At 35.9% G+C, this 19,770-nt stretch overlaps 1 protein-coding gene across 1 annotated transcript in view; it reads right to left on the bottom strand.

The window, feature by feature from the left end:
• The window catches only part of LOC100313613 (G protein coupled receptor 98-like protein), a 101,462-nt gene that overhangs the window by 31,954 nt on the left and 49,738 nt on the right, over positions 1-19,770 (bottom strand). The window contains exons 52-69 of the mRNA XM_085506661.1: positions 19,584-19,730; positions 18,814-19,082; positions 17,299-17,432; positions 12,604-12,970; positions 11,954-12,158; positions 8,839-8,991; positions 8,315-8,649; positions 7,468-7,597; positions 6,725-6,901; positions 5,600-5,782; positions 5,393-5,449; positions 4,662-4,784; positions 4,200-4,364; positions 3,630-3,750; positions 2,540-2,663; positions 1,039-1,177; positions 718-909; positions 76-187 (exon numbers count right to left, since the gene is read on the bottom strand). Coding sequence (XP_085362787.1) covers positions 76-187; positions 718-909; positions 1,039-1,177; positions 2,540-2,663; positions 3,630-3,750; positions 4,200-4,364; positions 4,662-4,784; positions 5,393-5,449; positions 5,600-5,782; positions 6,725-6,901; positions 7,468-7,597; positions 8,315-8,649; positions 8,839-8,991; positions 11,954-12,158; positions 12,604-12,970; positions 17,299-17,432; positions 18,814-19,082; positions 19,584-19,730 — 3,133 coding nt within the window. The remainder of the gene's footprint in view (positions 1-75; positions 188-717; positions 910-1,038; positions 1,178-2,539; positions 2,664-3,629; positions 3,751-4,199; positions 4,365-4,661; positions 4,785-5,392; positions 5,450-5,599; positions 5,783-6,724; positions 6,902-7,467; positions 7,598-8,314; positions 8,650-8,838; positions 8,992-11,953; positions 12,159-12,603; positions 12,971-17,298; positions 17,433-18,813; positions 19,083-19,583; positions 19,731-19,770) is intronic.

Below are 19,770 nucleotides of genomic sequence, written 5' to 3'. Positions count from 1 at the left end.
ATTTTTGCCGCTAGGAACCATTGCAATTTGATGAATTTTATGAATTTTAAATCATGTCATTTATAATCAACTTACTTCTAGAAGATGGGCTGAAATCTTGTCCTGTGATGGCTGTGCCAGGTGAAGTGGTGTAACTCAGTTGAACTTGACCAATCAGACCAGCATTACGAACAATTTGTAGAAGAATCTATTGATGAAAGACAACTGAGTGAATAAATTTGTATTGGATTTCACAAAGTAGTGTCATGTCATTTTTCAGTAAGAATTTGTAAGCAAAGAAAACATATATACAAATTTTAAAATATAAAATAATAACAGACAATCACTCTGACTTTTGACACAGAGTTTCCACGAATACATCTCTACCACCATGTGATCTTATACTTGTCATTGATTGGTCGATGCTTCACAGTGGTACTACTTTCAAAGACACCCTCCAAAACATTGCCAAGCTGGTGTTCAATTTTTAAACCCAACGAAAGCGTAAGTGATGTTTGTAGATTCCAGTTGTTTTCAAATTTAGAAGCTCATTTTTTACTTTCTGTAGCACAAATAGATAGTGTTCTTTCACTCTCGTCATCATGTTCACTGTTACTATGGTTACATGCATAACTTTATCATTACACATTTTTGGTGTTTCCCTGTCATTAGTTAGTAAGGTTATAACAACCCTACCTCTGCTTTATCTTCATGAACAAAAAGAACAAAGAACAATACCTGTCTATCGTCTTCACTGACTGTCATCTGCTGTCGGTCAAATTCAAATATCCCATGTGGATTGTCACTTGCTACCATGGTAACAACAGCTTCATTGGCCCCTGGTGTGATATCTATAGAAGCACCACCATTGATGGACACCAGTTGTAGTCTGTAAGTCTGTTTCAGTTCAGGGATTGAATCATCTTTGGTCTGCAATGTGAAAACAGAAAACATTTGACACATTCATTTTGATATTTACTAATAAAACCATGCTAGTATCTCATTAGTGGCAGAATGCATATAACCAAAGATTTCTAAGAATATGCAATTTAACAGTACCTGAAGCGAAATTGATGCGTTCCGCTGCTGATCTTCAAAAACAACTGTACCAGATGTGAGGTCAAACGTTGATTCATCTCTTGGAGATAGCTGCCAATTTACAGTGATCATTCCAAAGTTTCCAATTCCACGAGTCAAACTTAAGGGCAAAAAAAAAGAAATTCAAAATGTTTCTTTGCTGATCAAAATATATTTGATCAGAGGTACATTACTTGGGGTTTGCAACACGCTTAGTACTGTATGGTGACATCATGTCAAGATCCCATTCAAGTCTCATCTCGTAGATAGCGAGACTGGTGCTACGATCTTCTAACATGACATAGGCGGTTTGTAATAAAAGAATAAAACATGTATTACCACATTCATAGTGAAAAATTCAATACATCGAAAATGTACAGAAAATATAGTTATCGTAATCCGTCATATCGTGAGCAGCTATTTTGATCCACCTGGACATCCCAGTATCCTAGTTACCTCGGGCATGTGCATTCGCATTTTTCTGAGTTGGAACGCTTATGCAAGAGCGAGATTTAAACGGGATCTTGGTATCATGTCACTGTAGTTTTAAACCCCAAGTAATGTACCTCTGATTTGATTAAATACAAAAACAATGATTAAAGTTTCAATGACAATAAAATTGTGTAAGACTTTAACTTTTGGTATTTTTAATAACCCATTAATTCTCTATTTTCATGACAATGACACTTTTAAAACAATATTAAAATTACTTTACATAAACACATTAATGGGGGGGCAAGGGTTATTTTCGTTCAACGTAATTGCTATATTTTTTTGTTCATACAACGTAAATTGAAAAAATAAATTCCGTAATTCTGTAATCACAGGCTAGACGTACAACGTAATCGATCAAATATTTTTTTCGTACACTGTAAAAATGTGTCATTTTTCTCGGTTCGTACAAGAATTTACATCCAAATAAAAAAATCGTAAAGAATAATCCAGGGAAATTACATTTTAGAAACTGTAAAACAACTAGATGACACAATTCACTGCACAATTGAACGTCCAAGACGTAAAAGGCCCTCTAACCGAATGAAGAGCATTACGAGGGTAATATGCGCGTGCATCTCTACACACGGCGCAGTAATGTCGGAGAATTTGAGCCGGAGAGCTCTTCGGACCATTCAATGTTCCTTTTTTTAACACTGTAAACTGTAAAAACATCTTTTTTTCCTTGTAAATTGTAAAAAGCCCTTTTTATTTCCCGTAAAACCGTACCAGCTACCCCCCTTGCCTCCTCTCATTAATTATTCAAATTTATTATATTTAATTTTGTTATTTTCACCAATAAATAAAATGCGCTGAATTAAATCCACATGAACATGTAAAATACAACTCATTGTTTTCCTGTCAAATTCATGAAATTAAAACCCTATGAAATTGCTCAAAGCATCACAATAATGAAATTAAATGGTTTTACAGTACCACCATGTTACAATTAATTCTCCACAACGGAAATCAAAACTTGAAGAGTACTCACTAAATTTGTGCTGATCCATCAAAAGAAATGGTTGGTTCACTGATAAGTATGTTTCTATACTGTGGCAGCACTGACACAATGCCAGCGGCTCCTTGGTTTGGTAAAATAACAACAGTAGCATGCCCTGAAATATAAACAATGTTTGAAAAAAAAAAGGTAACCACAGTAACAGTTAATGCTGTAGACAATGTCAATGATGGATGTTTTACCATCAAAATGTCTCTTCATTTTCATTTTAGGAAAGCTAATAATCTATATGTGCACACAAAATAAATAATTCACCATAAGAGTGTTGATTCTTAGTGCAATTTTTTTTTCCTAATTACATTTTTCCACATAACATAAAATTGTTAAAGAAAAGTCTTACAAATATTTAAATATTCCACTATTTTAGGCAATGTGATTTTTTCTAAACATCATATTAGATATTACTGTAAAATCTGTATTAGAAGCCATGGCTTCTATTAAAATGGTACAATGCAACAGAAGGGATGCGGCTTCTATTAGAGCATCTACACATATGAGAAATGATGAATTTTTGGTTCTCAATTGTACAAAAAGATTGAGTGCGACTTCTATTAGGGATGCGGCTTCTAATACAGATTTTACGGTACATTCACAAACTATACATATGTAGAATTATACTACCTGCAAGTCTGTTGTCGTATGAACGTCTTGCCAATATCACAAATATAAAGTCAAAAACGTGTCATAGAAATTCAAGCTTGGAGGTCAATATCAGTTTGATTACATTGAAATTCAAACACATACGTTGCACAACGACCATGATAATATATTAAAGAAAGATGGAGGCTTGATATTAAACATGAAAGTATGATATGTGTGACGTTCAGTGATATCTTGCTTTGTGCTGCTGGGAATCTCAGTACTTCTGAAACATGGCGTATACCACACTGGAGCTTGGGCTATAACTGATTGAAAGCCCCATGTTAACACCCCAGCTGCTGAAAGCGTCCATGTATTGCCGATATGAATGTAAAATCTCGACGCAAGGAAGTGATGTGTTAATGCATTGCAGAAACAAATCCTTAGATCATGAATGTTATAATAAAAAACAAGGATTTGTTACCATATACAGGCGATATATCGGCATCATTTGACACACTGATTATATCTAGTGAGAATCTTTCCTCTCCTTCTAAGATATTGTCTGGTAGTGTTCGAAGTGTTAAAGACTGCTGAGTTACCCCCTGTCAATATCATAATGAAAGAGATGAAAATGAATGAAATTATTTAATAGGTTTGCTCTACATATTTATCTAATACATGTAGCTCCAGAACATATGTTTAAAGAATGTTATCCAATGAAAAATCTTTGACTGAATTTATCAGCCAATAAGAAAGCATGTCACTATTGATTGGACTGTAACCCATGTACTGATTGGTTATTGCCAGATTTCAGCAAAACTTGGGTCTGAAAATAGAAAAACGTTTCATTATATCCCTAACCCTTACCTTAACTTACACTCTAACTCTCCTGCCCCCCATTCAATTTGATATGCCCCTCAAGATAACTATAACTGTTTTTAGGAATGGCATATACAATTTATTTGGAGGGCGATGGAGGGGAGGAGTAGGGTTATGTTATGGGTGCGAGTACAATAGAAAGTTTTTCTCTGAAAACATTGAATGAACTTACAGGTGCAAAGGTCAAAGTTCCTTGCAAAGGTGAAAGGTCACTGCTAGCTTCATCTTCCAGTTTCCATTGCACAAAGACTGTACCTGAATCAAATTGTGTACGCTGTACAACAAATGTCACCTGACCATTAGGGTCATTGTTATTTTCTGATTCCATCACAGATTCCTGAAAGAAAAAAAAATTTAATGACCGAACAGATATAATAGCTATTCCTGAAATTATGATGATTTCCAAAAGTTGGATAAAAATAAGTGAATTACTTCGGAATGTATGAATATAACTTATTATATTATATCCATGTACACAAACTGGCATTCCAAAGACTTTCCAAAAAAATAAGCTCAGACTATTTTTATTAGTTCTATCAGTTACTTGATGTAGTAATTCAAGTCGCAAAATACCAAAATGTGTAATGCTCTCATTAACATTATCTTATGAGAGTCTCAGTGTAAAGATATTTACCTGGGTTGATGTGAAACCAAACAAACCAAACGGTGAATCGTTCTTTTTAATCTTGACAGCAACTAATTGTTTACTTCCCAAAACAGCACCATTAGTAGGGTTGTACAGACGAACATTGAATGTCTGGAGAAAGGGAATACAATACAATCTAAAAATCATCACACTCTGCGCCTCTGCCTACCCCCCTCCTCGTCCTCCTCATTTTCCTCCTCATCATCATCGTACTACAAGTACTTCTCAACATCATTGATATCATCATTATCATGATCACTGTCATTAAGAATTTATAAGGTGAAAGTATGCAAGAGTGCTGTATTTGATAAAGTAGTCATGTGAATTGCAAGATGATCATAACATTGCAAGAGAAATAAAACATTTCATGAAATCCTAATGCAAATTAGTGAATCTGTAAGTGAGTGTCCATCTGAGAATGAGAGTGACCTTGATTAATCACAAAGCATGTAATACATGCATTTTTGAGCGTGGCGATAATCTCTGTTTATGCAATCCGACATTTGCAAGCATCCATTGCATTCTGTGACACTATTGGCTAGAAATATAATTGAAATGCAAATGCCCAAAAAGCATGAGATTTTGCTTCTCGTTAATTCTTCATTGGATATCAAAGTACATGGTTATGAAAGTTGCATATTTTTACTTTATAAATCATTACTAACAATTGTTTTTATCATTGTTAAAATACAATATTCAATTTCAAAATGTTTCCTTACCTCATCAAGTTCATATTCATCATCATCAATAATGGTGATATCCACAGTAGCTTCTCTCTGTTAGTATAAAAAACATAATTAAGAAAGTTCACATGGCACAAAATTGAAATGTATTAGAGGTTGTGAATAAAATTCAAAAGAAACTAATAAATAATGAAAATCTGGTGTTAAACCTCAGACTGAATAAACATGTTTGATTCAACCAACCTGCCCATCTAGGAATGATATGGTTCCATCCAATGGTGCAAAGTCAGCTGATGTGGCTGAGCCAATATACGCCTGCCAACTGACTTGTACTGTAGTAAATGCACCTTCTGTTCTACTGACAGTGAGTTGTATTAATCCATTGGTTCCTCCACCTTCATAAACTTCCACTTCACCAGAATCATTCTGTCAATAAATACATCAATAATTACCATATTATATATAATTAGCAACTATCCATTAGCAATAGAGAAAGGTAGACATACTCAACCAAAAACACCCCTAGAAAACAGATTATGTATATATTCTTCAGAGAACAAAATAGAAAATGAGGTACATTTTTTCATGGAATGTCCAAAATATTACAATAACAGGCAAAAACTATTGAGAGATGTAATAATTCCAAACACAGCCCACAACGTTAATCAGAAATTTATATACCTGATGAGTTGCAATGATGTTGAAATTATAAGACAAGTGGGTGAATATGTATATGCCATATTAGACATTAAAACAGAACCTCCAATTAAAAGATAATACTTACTTTTATCATTCTTTTTTTTCCTTTTCTTTTGTGCATTTTTTCAATTTTTGTTTGTTTGTTTGTTTATGTATTTCATTGTTATTGCTTTTAACTGATAAAAATTTATTTCAAGGATGCAATAAAAAATTGTTATTATTAAACATGACAATATCCAGCAATCATCCAAGCTTGGTTGAACCAAACAACTGCAGACTTTGACTTGAGGTTCCCTCAAAAATGCATTGATAAGCCATCAAAGCCAACAATAACTTCCCTATCAAGTCAATGAAGACATATTATGAATTGACGTTCTTAATCAGATTAAAATATGAATTACAAGTAGTCGTTTTGAATGTCATAAAAAAACGGGCACTGGGTTAAACCACACAATGACTATGCGGAATGTGTGAGGAGAGAGGCTCTGAATGGATTTGTCAATTACTAGAAAGTGGTCTGTTACAAGAAATCTGATTGGATTTGTCATTTAGTAGAAAGTGGTCTGTTACAAGAGATCTGATTGGTTGAGTCACCACTAACACCAACACCACCACCATTTACATGTTGATATCATTCTGCTATTTATTCACAAAATATCAGTGAATTACCTCATCAACATCAAACTGCAGGATGCCCCTTGCATAGTCGTTTTCATTAATTGTGATTTGTGCAACGTGCTGTCCCATTTTAACGCTAGGTGCGGCACCATCAATAGGAGTACCCATCAATAAGGATACTGATGTGATATTCACTAGAAATACTTCTGGTCCTTCTGGAAATCTATCCTGCAAAATTGAAAAGATAAATGCATTATGATTGGCTCCTTAATTTCCCTACGTTCTCCTTTCTTGTTTTTATGTGCATGGTTACCATGTATTGATCTGTGCATCTCTAATAAAAAAGCAGATAGGACAAAAACTGCCTTAAATGTGTACTGGATCATTAAAATAAGACACAGACTTATTTATGTGAGTACAAGTACAACTGATTGAGCAAATATTGTATTTAACAAGTCACATGCTGAAACGAGAAATGAATAGGGCAAAAACAGAGTTCGGTATTTGTGTTTTTCACTCCTACTTGGAAATAACTTTTATGATATTCCACTAATACCATATTTGCTCTATTAGTAGTACATGCACTTTATACATAAATGACACAAGTGTGTCTATGGTAAAAATATGTCATACTTTATTGACCCAGGATGCAATAATTGTAATTACTGGTTTATGAGCACTTCTATTGGAAATATGCTTCTAATAGAACAAAAATGGAATCACAATTTCTTTTTAACTGTATGATTTAGATAGCTTTCACTGAGAAATTCAACAAATGACTACTTTTTACTTACTGCTCTTACTGTGATGAATACAGTGGCTTCATTGGCACCATCTGCCATGCTTACAGTATCCTGCCTGTCCACAAAGTCTTCACCAGGTTTGGCTTGCTGCTGATCTGGTACAGTAACATCTATAGACGTACTATAATATAATAATAATAAAACATATCTATCAGTTCATGGAATAAACCACACCTGTATGTGAACATCGTTGTGGTGAATTTTAAGACCTGTAACCGATTACTGGTAGCATAGTGGTTGTTGCATCAGACTCATGATCGATAGACCCAAGTTCAAATCCTACCTCAGGCTGAACACCAAAAGGTGGGTAAGTGTGCCAATGGGAAGGCCAATCCCACAGGCCGAGATTCATTCACTAACGAATGCGACTTTGGGGGAATCTTGGTTAAGGTCCGCAGGTGCTTGTGTTCAACCGAGACTGGTTGACGCCAGGATAGCGCACTACAAATTGCCATTTGATAGAGAGATGGCTGCACAGCCCTGTCATGTAGTCGCAAACAGGAAATGACTTCTGTGGCAAAAATGCACTATGTGTCAGCACTAGCACTTGCAATTTGAACATACAAAAAAAGTCAGGAGAGACAAGAGTGACATCCAATGTCCAGAACTGTCGCCAGGCACAAAAACATTTATTAAAAAATAAAAGATCTGTACAAAATTGCATGGCGCATGAAGTGTATGGCTATGGCTCGTACATACACCCAAACTTCAACCAAGAGTTAAATGTTTTTATATTTTGAGTAGGATTTCCAAATTCACCTGCACATTCATGGTGTTGATTAGTCGGTCGGTCAGTCAGTCAGTCATCTATTGTAAGTTTAGATACATGATAACTCACCTATATGTAATGATAATACTGCCTTCACTTCCTTGTTCCCTGACCATATTAAGGGTGACAGTTGCGGAGGAACCGTCCTGAATTGGTTCATCTATACTTTTACTCAGCGAGTCATAATCCCACGCGACAACTCCGTGTGGAGAATCATTTGCTAACACTGTTAATCGACCTGTGTCCTGGGTACGACTGATAATAGCACCTCTACCTGGTAACACTGTACCTGCGGTGATGACCTGGGTCAGCTGAATATAACTAACTTCATCAAGTTCAGGTGTGATATCGGCTAACACATTGATGTATATGGCAGCGGTAGCAATGCCATCTGGAAACTCAATCTGCAATTAACCAAATCAGTCAGTTGTCATCAGTACAATTCTGAATAATATCCAGATCAATAATATGGTCTATATCTAATATGTTACTGTACATACTGTTTTGTTCATATGCAAAATATATCCTATTGTCATTTCAGCCTAAAGACCCAGTATGAAATTATGGCCGACCCATGACATTGGATACTTTACCTGTCCTGAGGTCGGTGAGATATCATTACTACTATGATCACCAGTTGCCTGCCATTCCACTACAACTAATCCAGATGTACCGTATAATCTATTAACTGTGAATACCACTGCATTGTCACTACTTAACTCTTCAATCTGAATATCTAACGAGTTCTGTAACAGAAAACAAACAAAATAATTGTCAAAACCCAATGATTAACGCTGATATTTGACATGTGTCGTTGTTAATCCAATGTAGCTGATTCAGCAAAACATGCCTATAGCATGTGACTGATTTTATGCATGGCAATAGCATGTGACTGATTTAACCATGCATGGCAATAGCATGTGACTGATTTAACCATGCATGGCAATAGCATGTGACTGATTTAACCATGCATGGCTATAGCATGTGACTGATTTAACCATGCATGGCAATAGCATGTGACTGATTTAACCATGCATGGCAATAGCATGTGACTGATTTAACCATGCATGGCAATAGCATGTGACTGATTTAACCATGCATGGCTATAGCATGTGACTGATTTAACCATGCATGGCAATAGCATGTGACTGATTTAACCATGCATGGCAATAGCATGTGACTGATTTAACCATGCATGGCAATAGCATGTGACTGATTTAACCATGCATGGCAATAGCATGTGACTGATTTAACCATGCATGGCTATAGCATGTGACTGATTTAACCATGCATAGCAATAGCATGTGACTGATTTAACCATGCATGGCTATAGCATGTGACTGATTTAACCATGCATGGCTATAGCATGTGACTGATTTAACCATGCATGGCTATAGCATGTGACTGATTTAACCATGCATGGCAATAGCATGTGACTGATTTAACCATGCATGGCAATAGCATGTGACTGATTTAACCATGCATGGCAATAGCATGTGACTGATTTAACCATGCATGGCAATAGCATGTGACTGATTTAACCATGCATGGCAATAGCATGTGACTGATTTAACCATGCATGGCAATAGCATGTGACTGATTTAACCAAGCATGGGAATAGCATGTGACTGATTTAACCATGCATGGCAATAGCATGTGACTGATTTAACCATGCATGCCTATAGCATGTGACTGATTTAACCATGCATGGCAATAGCATGTGACTGATTTAACCAAGCATGGGAATAGCATGTGACTGATTTAACCATGCATGGCAATAGCATGTGACTGATTTAACCATGCATAGCAATAGCATGTGACTGATTTAACCATGCATAGCAATAGCATGTGACTGATTTAACCATGCATAGCAATAGCATGTGACTGATTTAACCATGCATGGCAATAGCATGTGACTGATTTAACCATGCATGGCTATAGCATGTGACCGATTTAACCATGCATGACAATAGCATATGACTGATTTAACCATGCATGGCAATAGCCGGTGACTGATTTAACCATGCATAGCAATAGCATGTGACTGATTTAACCATGCATGGCTATAGAATGTGACTGATTTAACCATGCATGGCTATAGCATGTGACTGATTTAACCATGCATGGCAATAGCATATGACTGATTTAACCATGCATAGCAATAGCATGTGACTGATTTAACCATGCATAGCAATAGCATGTGACTGATTTAACCATGCATAGCAATAGCATGTGACTGATTTAACCATGCATAGCAATAGCATGTGACTGATTTAACCATGCATGGCAATAGCATGTGACTGATTTAACCATGCATGGCTATAGCATGTGACTGATTTAACCATGCATGGCTATAGCATGTGACCGATTTAACCATGCATGGCTATAGCATGTGACCGATTTAACCATGCATGGCAATAGCATATGACTGATTTAACCATGCATAGCAATAGCATGTGACTGATTTAACCATGCATAGCAATAGCATGTGACTGATTTAACCATGCATAGCAATAGCATGTGACTGATTTAACCATGCATAGCAATAGCATGTGACTGATTTAACCATGCATGGCAATAGCATGTGACTGATTTAACCATGCATGGCAATAGCATGTGACTGATTTAACCATGCATAGCAATAGCATGTGACTGATTTAACCATGCATAGCAATAGCATGTGACTGATTTAACCATGCATAGCAATAGCATGTGACTGATTTAACCATGCATGGCAATAGCATGTGACTGATTTAACCATGCATGGCAATAGCATGTGACTGATTTAACCATGCATGGCAATAGCATGTGACTGATTTAACCAAACATGGCTATAGCATGTGACTGATTTAACCAAACATGGCTATAGCATGTGACGGATTTAACCAAACATGGCTAAAGCATGTGACTGATTTAACCATGCATGGCTAAAGCATGTGACTGATTTAACCATGCATGGCTAAAGCATGTGACTGATTTAACTAAACATATGGCTATAGCATGTGACTGATTTAACCATGCATAGCTAAAGCATGTGACTGATTTAACCATGCATGGCAATAGCATGTGACTGATTTAACCATGCATAGCTACATGTATAGCATGTGACTGATTTAACCATGCATGGCTATAGCATGTGACTGATTTAACCATGCATGGCTATAGCATGTGACTGATTTAACCATGCATGCCTATAGCATGTGACTGATTTAACTATGCATGGCTATAGCATGTGACTGATTTAACCATGCATGGCTACAGCATGTGACTGATTTAACCATGCATGGCAATAGCATGTGACTGATTTAACCATACATGCCTATAGCATGTGACTGATTTAACTATGCATGGCTATAGCATGTGACTGATTTAACCATGCATGGCTACAGCATGTGACTGATTTAACCATACATGGCAATAGCATGTGACTAATTTAACCAAACATGGCTATAGCATGTGACTGATTTAATCAAACATGGCTATAGCATGTGGCATAATTTAATGGAACATGGGAATAGCATGTGACTGTCTGTAGCTTGTAACAGAATTTAATCATACATGGCAATAGCATATGACTAATGTAATCAAACATGTCAATAGCATGTGAGTGATTCAACAAAACATGCCTGTAGTGTACATGTGACAGAATTTAATAAAACATAGCAACATCAAGTGACTATGACTATGTGAAAATAATAGAGTACATACATCAGCAAATGCAATCACACCATGTGCATTGTCATTGGATAAGATGTTCACCAACACTTGATTCTGATTGCTTATTTCAGCTCCCCCAGTTGGATTGTTAAGTGAAACATAAAAATCTTCTGTATCCTCCGGAATCTCATCATCTAGGATGGAAACGGCAACCATTCGTTGGTTTTCACCTGGTCCGAATGACAACAAACCAGACCTACAAACCACAGAGAGAATTTGTAATTACAGTTATAGAGGTGTCTTGAATTCATAGTAACTGGTACAAACTATGATCTACGATTGGCTTGTCCTCAGCTGTCTTATGCATGTGGTGTATTTTAAGCTTCATATTCACACTCTATTTCTGCTTTGGAGCTCTGTACAATGACTGTTACTTCAAGTGCATTAAATAAGACTACATTGAATGACAATGAAACTTGATCAAAAGTCTTGCTGCATTACAGTCTATGGTTGAGAATAGTTTTCCTAATCAAACACTGAAAAATCAACTCAACAGAAAAACTTGAAAGGACGCAATCGTCATGAATTGTGGGACCCATGTTAAACATGATATGGTACAAAAACTGTGCAATTTTCATTGCTACTTTGATTTAAAAGCTTCACAAAGCTAAGCTAAGCTAAGTTTAAAATTCACATCCTACCTTGGTGCATAATCAGATCCTTCTCCCAACATAGCAACAGTGTAGATATGAGACGTCAAAAACGAGAAACCATCTCCAAAATTAGCCAAGGCTAACAACACCATGTCTTCATCAAGATCTTTGCTGACAGTGACTGGATATACATCATAAGCAGGTGGCCCTGTAACTAGTGCAACAAACTGTGAGGTCCTCCATACATATATAGTAGATTCACCAAGTGCATTGCTGACGGTCAGATACTGTGTTCCGTCAACGTCATACGGATGCACAGATTGTGCTTCGTTTGTACTCAGTCGTTGATGGGAGATGAATTTTCGAGTGTTGGTGTCCCATTTCAATACTTCAGAATCAATGTCAGTACTGCCATCTGTGAAAACATTAGTGAAGAAAGAATGTCATGAGAAGAATAGCATTGTATCAAACAAGTATGGACTCTAATGGTTTTCTAAATACCAAATTGGTATGCCAATATACGAGTAAGCGTAATCGGACAATGTGCACGGGTGAGAAAGACGGAAATACATAATTTGATTGTGGCTTTATTTCATCTAGTTGAAGTAACAATAGAAGTACTGTGCAATGTCACAGGAGGACATATTTAATTTATGTGTCAATCAAACCTACTCAGACCAACAGAAAGTTATAGATGCCCATTTCTGAATATCATAGGTGCTTGTTGGTGAATGTCATATAAGTAGATGTCGGTGAACATCAAGGTGAATACTGATGTGTGTCGTAGACGCTTATCAGAGAATGTCACGGAAGGACATATTTCATTTATGTGTCAATCAAACCTACTCAGACCAACAGAAAGTTATAGGTGCTCATTGCTGAATGTCATAGATGCTTGTTGGTGAATGTCATATAAGTAGATGTCAGTGAACATCAAGGTGAATGCTGATGTTTGTCATAGACGCTTATCAGAGAATGTCACAGGAGGACATATTTCATTTATGTGTCAATCAAACCTACTCAGACCAACAGAAAGTTATAGGTGCCCATTTCTGAATGTCATAGATGCTTGTTGGTGAATGTCATATAAGTAGATGTCAGTGAACATCAAGGTGAATGCTGATGTGTGTCGTAGACGCTTATCAGAGAATGTCACGCGAGGACATATTTCATTTATGTGTCAACCAAACCTACTCAGACCAACAGAAAGTTATAGGTGGCCATTTCTGAATGTCATAGATGCTTGTTGGTGAATGTCATATAAGTAGATGTCAGTGAACATCAAGGTGAATGCTAATGTGTGTCGTAGACGCTTATCAGAGAATGTCACAGGAGGACATAAGAGCTTAATAAGAGTTTAATCTTCAAGGAATTGGCATCCTGGGTAATTTACCTAATGTTTTGATAACTTGCATTCTGGGTAATTTACCTAATGTTTTGATAACTTGCATTCTGGGTAATTTACCTAATGTTTTGATAATTTCGAATCAAAGAAAGCTTAGAAAGAACTCCCATGTGCTGAGAGTATTGGAGACACATTAAATATAATTCGAAATTACTTAGCTGAAAACTAATTATGCAAATCAGAAAATTAATATGACCAGATTTGAGTGTAAAACTAATGAGGTCTGCGCAATGTAACAGAAAATCTATGTCTCCAAGTTTAATTGAAATGTGATTAGAACCAAAAAATTATGAATTATTATGCTTATTAGGGAATTAATATGAACAGATTTTTACCCCAAACTAATTAGGTTTGTACATTGTCCTAGAGCATCTTTGTACTAAGTTTCATTGAAATGGAATAATTAGCACCGTGAAAACTCCAAAATTTCGACCCCTCTAAAAATTTGACCGCCTATTTATTTGCCGGGTTTCGGTGTTTTATTCACCTCCAAATTTTCGACTCCACTAAAAATTGCCGACTCATTCTTATTCGAAAATTGCGACCAGTTTTAGTTTTCCCCCAAACGAAAAAAAAAACGATGTGAGCGTTCAAACGGGACCTTCCTCAAAGGCATGAATCCGGGTTTCTGATTGACTGAGAGATTTTTATTTTATTGGTAACGAAAATATATTCTAAATAAACGAAGTTTCAAATAAAAACGAACACAAAAATCTCGGCATGCTGCGTTTCTGAATTGTTGATTATTACTGTACTCAGTAGTGATTATAATAATGTACACAAAATAAATTTGTTGAATGGTTATGAAATACAAATAAAAGTCAACTTAGTTTCATCGTAAGCGAATGATTCCGATCTCGTATAAACGTTTGATGCTGTAGGATATCCGCCATGTTCTCTTAGGTCAAATAGGTCAAATCGCTAATTAACCAATCAAAAAGCTGGATGATGCGAAAACGGCATGATTTTTTTTAAATAAAAAAATTAGTTGTTTTTAAAAAATAAACTGGTCATCTGAAGAATAATTTAACATTGTTCACAGTGATAACAGCTCATTCTCGAAAGGAAGCTTACCCGCTCACGCTAGTCACGATAAAAATCATACACGTGTACTCTTGAATAGACAGACGTCAATGACTACGGTAAAACTTAGACTCTATTTTAGCCGGCAGGATTGATTGAAATGTCCGAAAAATGACGCCAAAATACACCTTAAAAGTCCCATTTTATTTTCTTAAATCCCATTATATTTTTTAATCCAAGGGCGAATTTACGGCAGAATTTGGTCCCTCAAATCACCGGTACGGTGCTCAAATAAGGGACACGTGAGCTTTGATTCTAACCGGATACATTGCACTGGGTCGGGGAGATCGTTTGCTAAACTTCCATGTATCTTTTGTCCAATGGGTACCTGTACTTCGAACATTCGCAAGTTTTCCTAGGTAGTGCGAGACAGCTTTGTCTTTTGACCTATTAGTTTTGTGCTGACCTCTTCTCCGCGTCTTGATGTTTTGTTTTGCTTGTCATAATACTCACTGATTGATGACTTTGTTTAGATTTTGAGTTACAACTCGGCCACGACCTTTGCTTTTACCGTGAAACATGAGGAAGTTTACGTCAATTGACGGACATTGCATTTTTTAAAAACTAATGAAGCACACTGTCTATCATCCCCATTTTTTTTTGCTGATTTCTATTCTGAAAAATTCGACCGTCCGAAAATGCACCTTAATTTTGACTCTAAAAACACGTCACATTTCTAACACAAATTATTTAAAACCAGTCGAAATTTTGGAGTTTTTACGGTACTTTAGATATCAGTGTGAAAGATTAAAATTGGTTAATTACGCAAATTAGGTAATTAATATGTACAGATTTTAACCCACAATTATTCAGGTCTGTCTATTGTCCTACAGCATCCATGTACATTCATTGATATGTGATGTATAGTACCTGAGATATCAGTGTGAAAGTTGGTTAATTATGCAAATTAGGTGATTAATATGCACAAATATTTACCGGAAACTAATTGGGTTTGCATAATTCTAGATTCATTGAAATATGATGATTAGTACTTTAGATATCAGTAGAAAAGCTGAAAATTAATTATGCAAATTAGGTAATTAATATGCACAATTATTTACCCTAAAACTAATCAGGTCTCTGCATAGTCCTAAAGGATCTATGTACCAAGTTTCATTGAAATGCGATGATTAGTACTTGAGATACATGTGGAAAAGCTGAAAATTAACTAATTATGCAAATTAGGTGATTAATATGCACAAATATTTATCGAAAACAATCAATCTCTGCATAGTCCTTGAGTATGTAAGTACCAAGTTTCATTGAAATGTAATGCTAACTACTTATATCAAATGCTGAAAATTAATTAATTATGCAAATTAGGTAATTAATATGTACTGATATTACCATAAAAACTATCAGGTCTGTGCAGTGTCGTATGACATCTATGTACCAAGTTTCATTGAAATGTGATGATTAGTACTTGAGATATCAGTGGAAAAACCGAAAATTGACTAATCATTATGCAAATTAGGTAATTAGTATCCACGGATTATTACCAAAAACTAATCAAAACCTAGCATTAGTTCAGAGCATCTATGTACCAAGTTTCATCAAAATCCAATGAGTGGTTGTTTAGATATCAGTGGAACAGTCATGGAACCACTAAAAAATAGCTAATTATCATGCAAATTAGGTAATTAATATGCACGGATTTTTACCAAAAATTAATCAAATCTGCGCATATGTTCAGAGCATCTATGTACCAAGTTTCATCAAAATCCAATGAGTGGTTCTTTAGATATCAGTGGAACAGTCATAGAACAGCTAAAAATTAGCTAATTATCATGCAAATTAGGTAATTAACGAGCATGGATTTTTACCAAAACCTAATCAAATCTGCGCATTGGCCCAGAGCATCTATGCACCAAGTTTCATCAAAAACCGATGTATGGTTCTTGAGATAGCAGTGGAACAGTCGGACACACATACACACATACACACATACACACATACACACATACACACATACAGACACACTAACTGCAAAGACTCCCATTTTGTGCTTCGCACATGGGAGTCAAAAATGATCTCACTATGGCAGTCTATGGATATAACTTTAAACCAACAATGAACCGATCTTTCACAGACTCTCTTACAATACATTTACGTTACATTAGTATTTCCATAGATCATTCCTCCCTCAATTTCTTATAACACTCATAATCCTGAATAGGTGTACAGCTTTATCTGTTATCTACCTTGAGTATTACCCATCTCTCCCAAAGTTTCACTACTTATCTACCATGACTCACCGTTAGCTTTACTATTAGCAAACACAATATATGTGTCTAAACCGACAGTAAATGCGTCAACATCTGTGGCTCCCTGTGTTGAAATACGCTGATATTCCTCAAGACGGTTACTATTCCATTTATATATAACAGAACTGTAATAAACAAGAATAAATTCAAATATGAGTGATTTATTTCTAATACAGAAAAATAGTGATATTAAGTACAAATCAAATAGACTGTAGCCTAGCCATTTGTGGTAAAAGCTTGTGAAAACAAAAACCGAACAGTAATAAAGTTGGTGCCCTGAAACTGATTGGTCAGAAAAATATTTAGAAGTCATATTCATCAGGTAATGACTTTTATGACTAAAAGGTTCCTCCAATGATGAAATTACAACACATAGTGATAAACTTAAGAGACACGGCAGAGCCAACATAGAGACACACTGCAAAAGTGAGGAAATCAGAGAACGTTTTTTTTTATTACAAGGGCAGAACCTTCCCTGAAACAATAAATTTTCTTTGACCAAGATGGTCCAGAAGAAAAGAGAATGTAGGCTAGATCTTGTCCTAAATCTATTCCCATAGAAGCCACACGAGCCAAATCCAGTTAGGTATGCTATACATAGTCCTGGGTAATCTGAGATGTCGTTATGTGGAACTCAATTTGTTTAAACAAGATGACCACCAGTCAACCACTGGAAAAATGATTGTTCGTTTGTCCGATTTGATGTATGTATGAAGTTTGATCGGTCCAAGTATGTTGAATATTATGGATATAAAACTTCATTCTTTGGAAAATGGCCACCAGCGATCCCAAAAATACAAAAGATGTGTATCAAAGCCCTATTGTGTTCCATGTATATACCATGTTTAAAGCAAATCTGTTCACACAAGACTGAGATTCAGTTCTGGAATAATGAAAATGTGTGATTCCGATGCATTTTTGGCATTAAAATGGCTGCCATTCAGCCATTTTGAATCAGGTCAACAAATGCATGAGCATATGTCCGGTATAATGTCTTATTATGTGTGAAGTTTGATCTTGATTTGCTCAAGCGTTTGAGAAATATGGCTGGATAAAACGAATGAGTGCATCCACGCAAACACAGATGCACACAATATACATCAAAGCATTTGAGTGAAGCAAATTAATTATTGCCAAGGGTAGATAAGAACAGGGGCAGGCAACATCATACATGAGATGCAATCGAGTCACATTCATTCATTAAATAAATAAAATAAAATAGAAGAGATGCTTACTAGTTTATTAGAAAAAAACAGCACACTAATGAAAAAGTTAAATAAATTGTCCAGCATCTCCCAAATTCCCAGCCTCTGTCTTCTGCTGGAAAAGCGAGGAATTTAAGATTCCACAGGTATTACCCATAATCCCCAGAGGCACTATGGGTGATACCATTTTTTTATACCAATTCCAGGGTTCAACTGGCTGGTAGTAGCAAGGCCCATTTTTTCTAACAAATAGCGGGTGTGTGGTAGTAATTGGTGTGACCCCATAAACTGAATAACTTACTCTATTTCTAAACTTGCTTGTGATGAATCATACCGACTTGCCATAGCAATGTACACTTCTCCATCGATAGTAAATGCAGTTAGACTCACAGCACCAGTGGTGCTGAGTAACTGAGACTGAACAAACTGTGACCCGCTCCATACAAATACTTGCGAACTGATTGTTGTCTGTTCATTATTGTTCATTTCATTTGCTATTACCAGATAAGTGGTGGAAGCAATTTTGAAGAAAACGACATCACTCGCACCCTCCGTGGGTATATCCTGAAACTGAGGAAGTAAAAAGACGTTTGTGAATTATGTAATATCGACAGGTTATACTGTGCCTGTAGGGTATGGAAGTTATTTTTGTCAACTGATTCGCCATATCTTGTGGCCGTAATTTCTACATTAGTTATATCATTGCCCAAGACCTGCTGATGTATAGATATACATAGAACTTTTTATCATCAACAACCACGTAACTTGTTATATTTACATATGTCATTCCACTGCGGCACTTCAGCATCATCTATCGCCAGTACAACGAAAGTAAATTAGTCACAAAAATGTACATTTAAAAAGGTTCCAAAATTTACATAACAAAAGGTAAGAATGCAAATTTGCATAATTTCCAGCAAATAAATTTCAACAATGATTGGTTTTGAATCCAGTGAAGCGTTTATAATTTAAGCCAGGAATGCCACAGCTTACACATATTCAAATCAGTAAATGCATTTTTTAGCAATGTGCTAAGTGAATGAAGAATCCAAAACAATCCCTAGTACTTACCACATTGAGAGTGCCGTCTGCACCAACTCTATATATTCGCGATGATGTACTATAACGTCCAGGTCCACCGTGGTTAGCAATAGCCAGAAACATATAACCTCCTATTACAGTACTAGTAGCTTGCACAGCACCATCAGTTTCAATAGTCTGAAATATTAACATTCACTCCATAAGTACATAGTAATTA

Source organism: Saccoglossus kowalevskii, chromosome 13 (genome assembly GCF_978046115.1).
Source record: "Saccoglossus kowalevskii chromosome 13, keSacKowa6.1, whole genome shotgun sequence".
Classification (NCBI taxonomy): domain Eukaryota; kingdom Metazoa; phylum Hemichordata; class Enteropneusta; family Harrimaniidae; genus Saccoglossus; species Saccoglossus kowalevskii.
The sequence above is the reverse complement of the archived record's forward strand: the minus strand, read 5'-3'. Positions and strand labels throughout refer to the sequence as shown.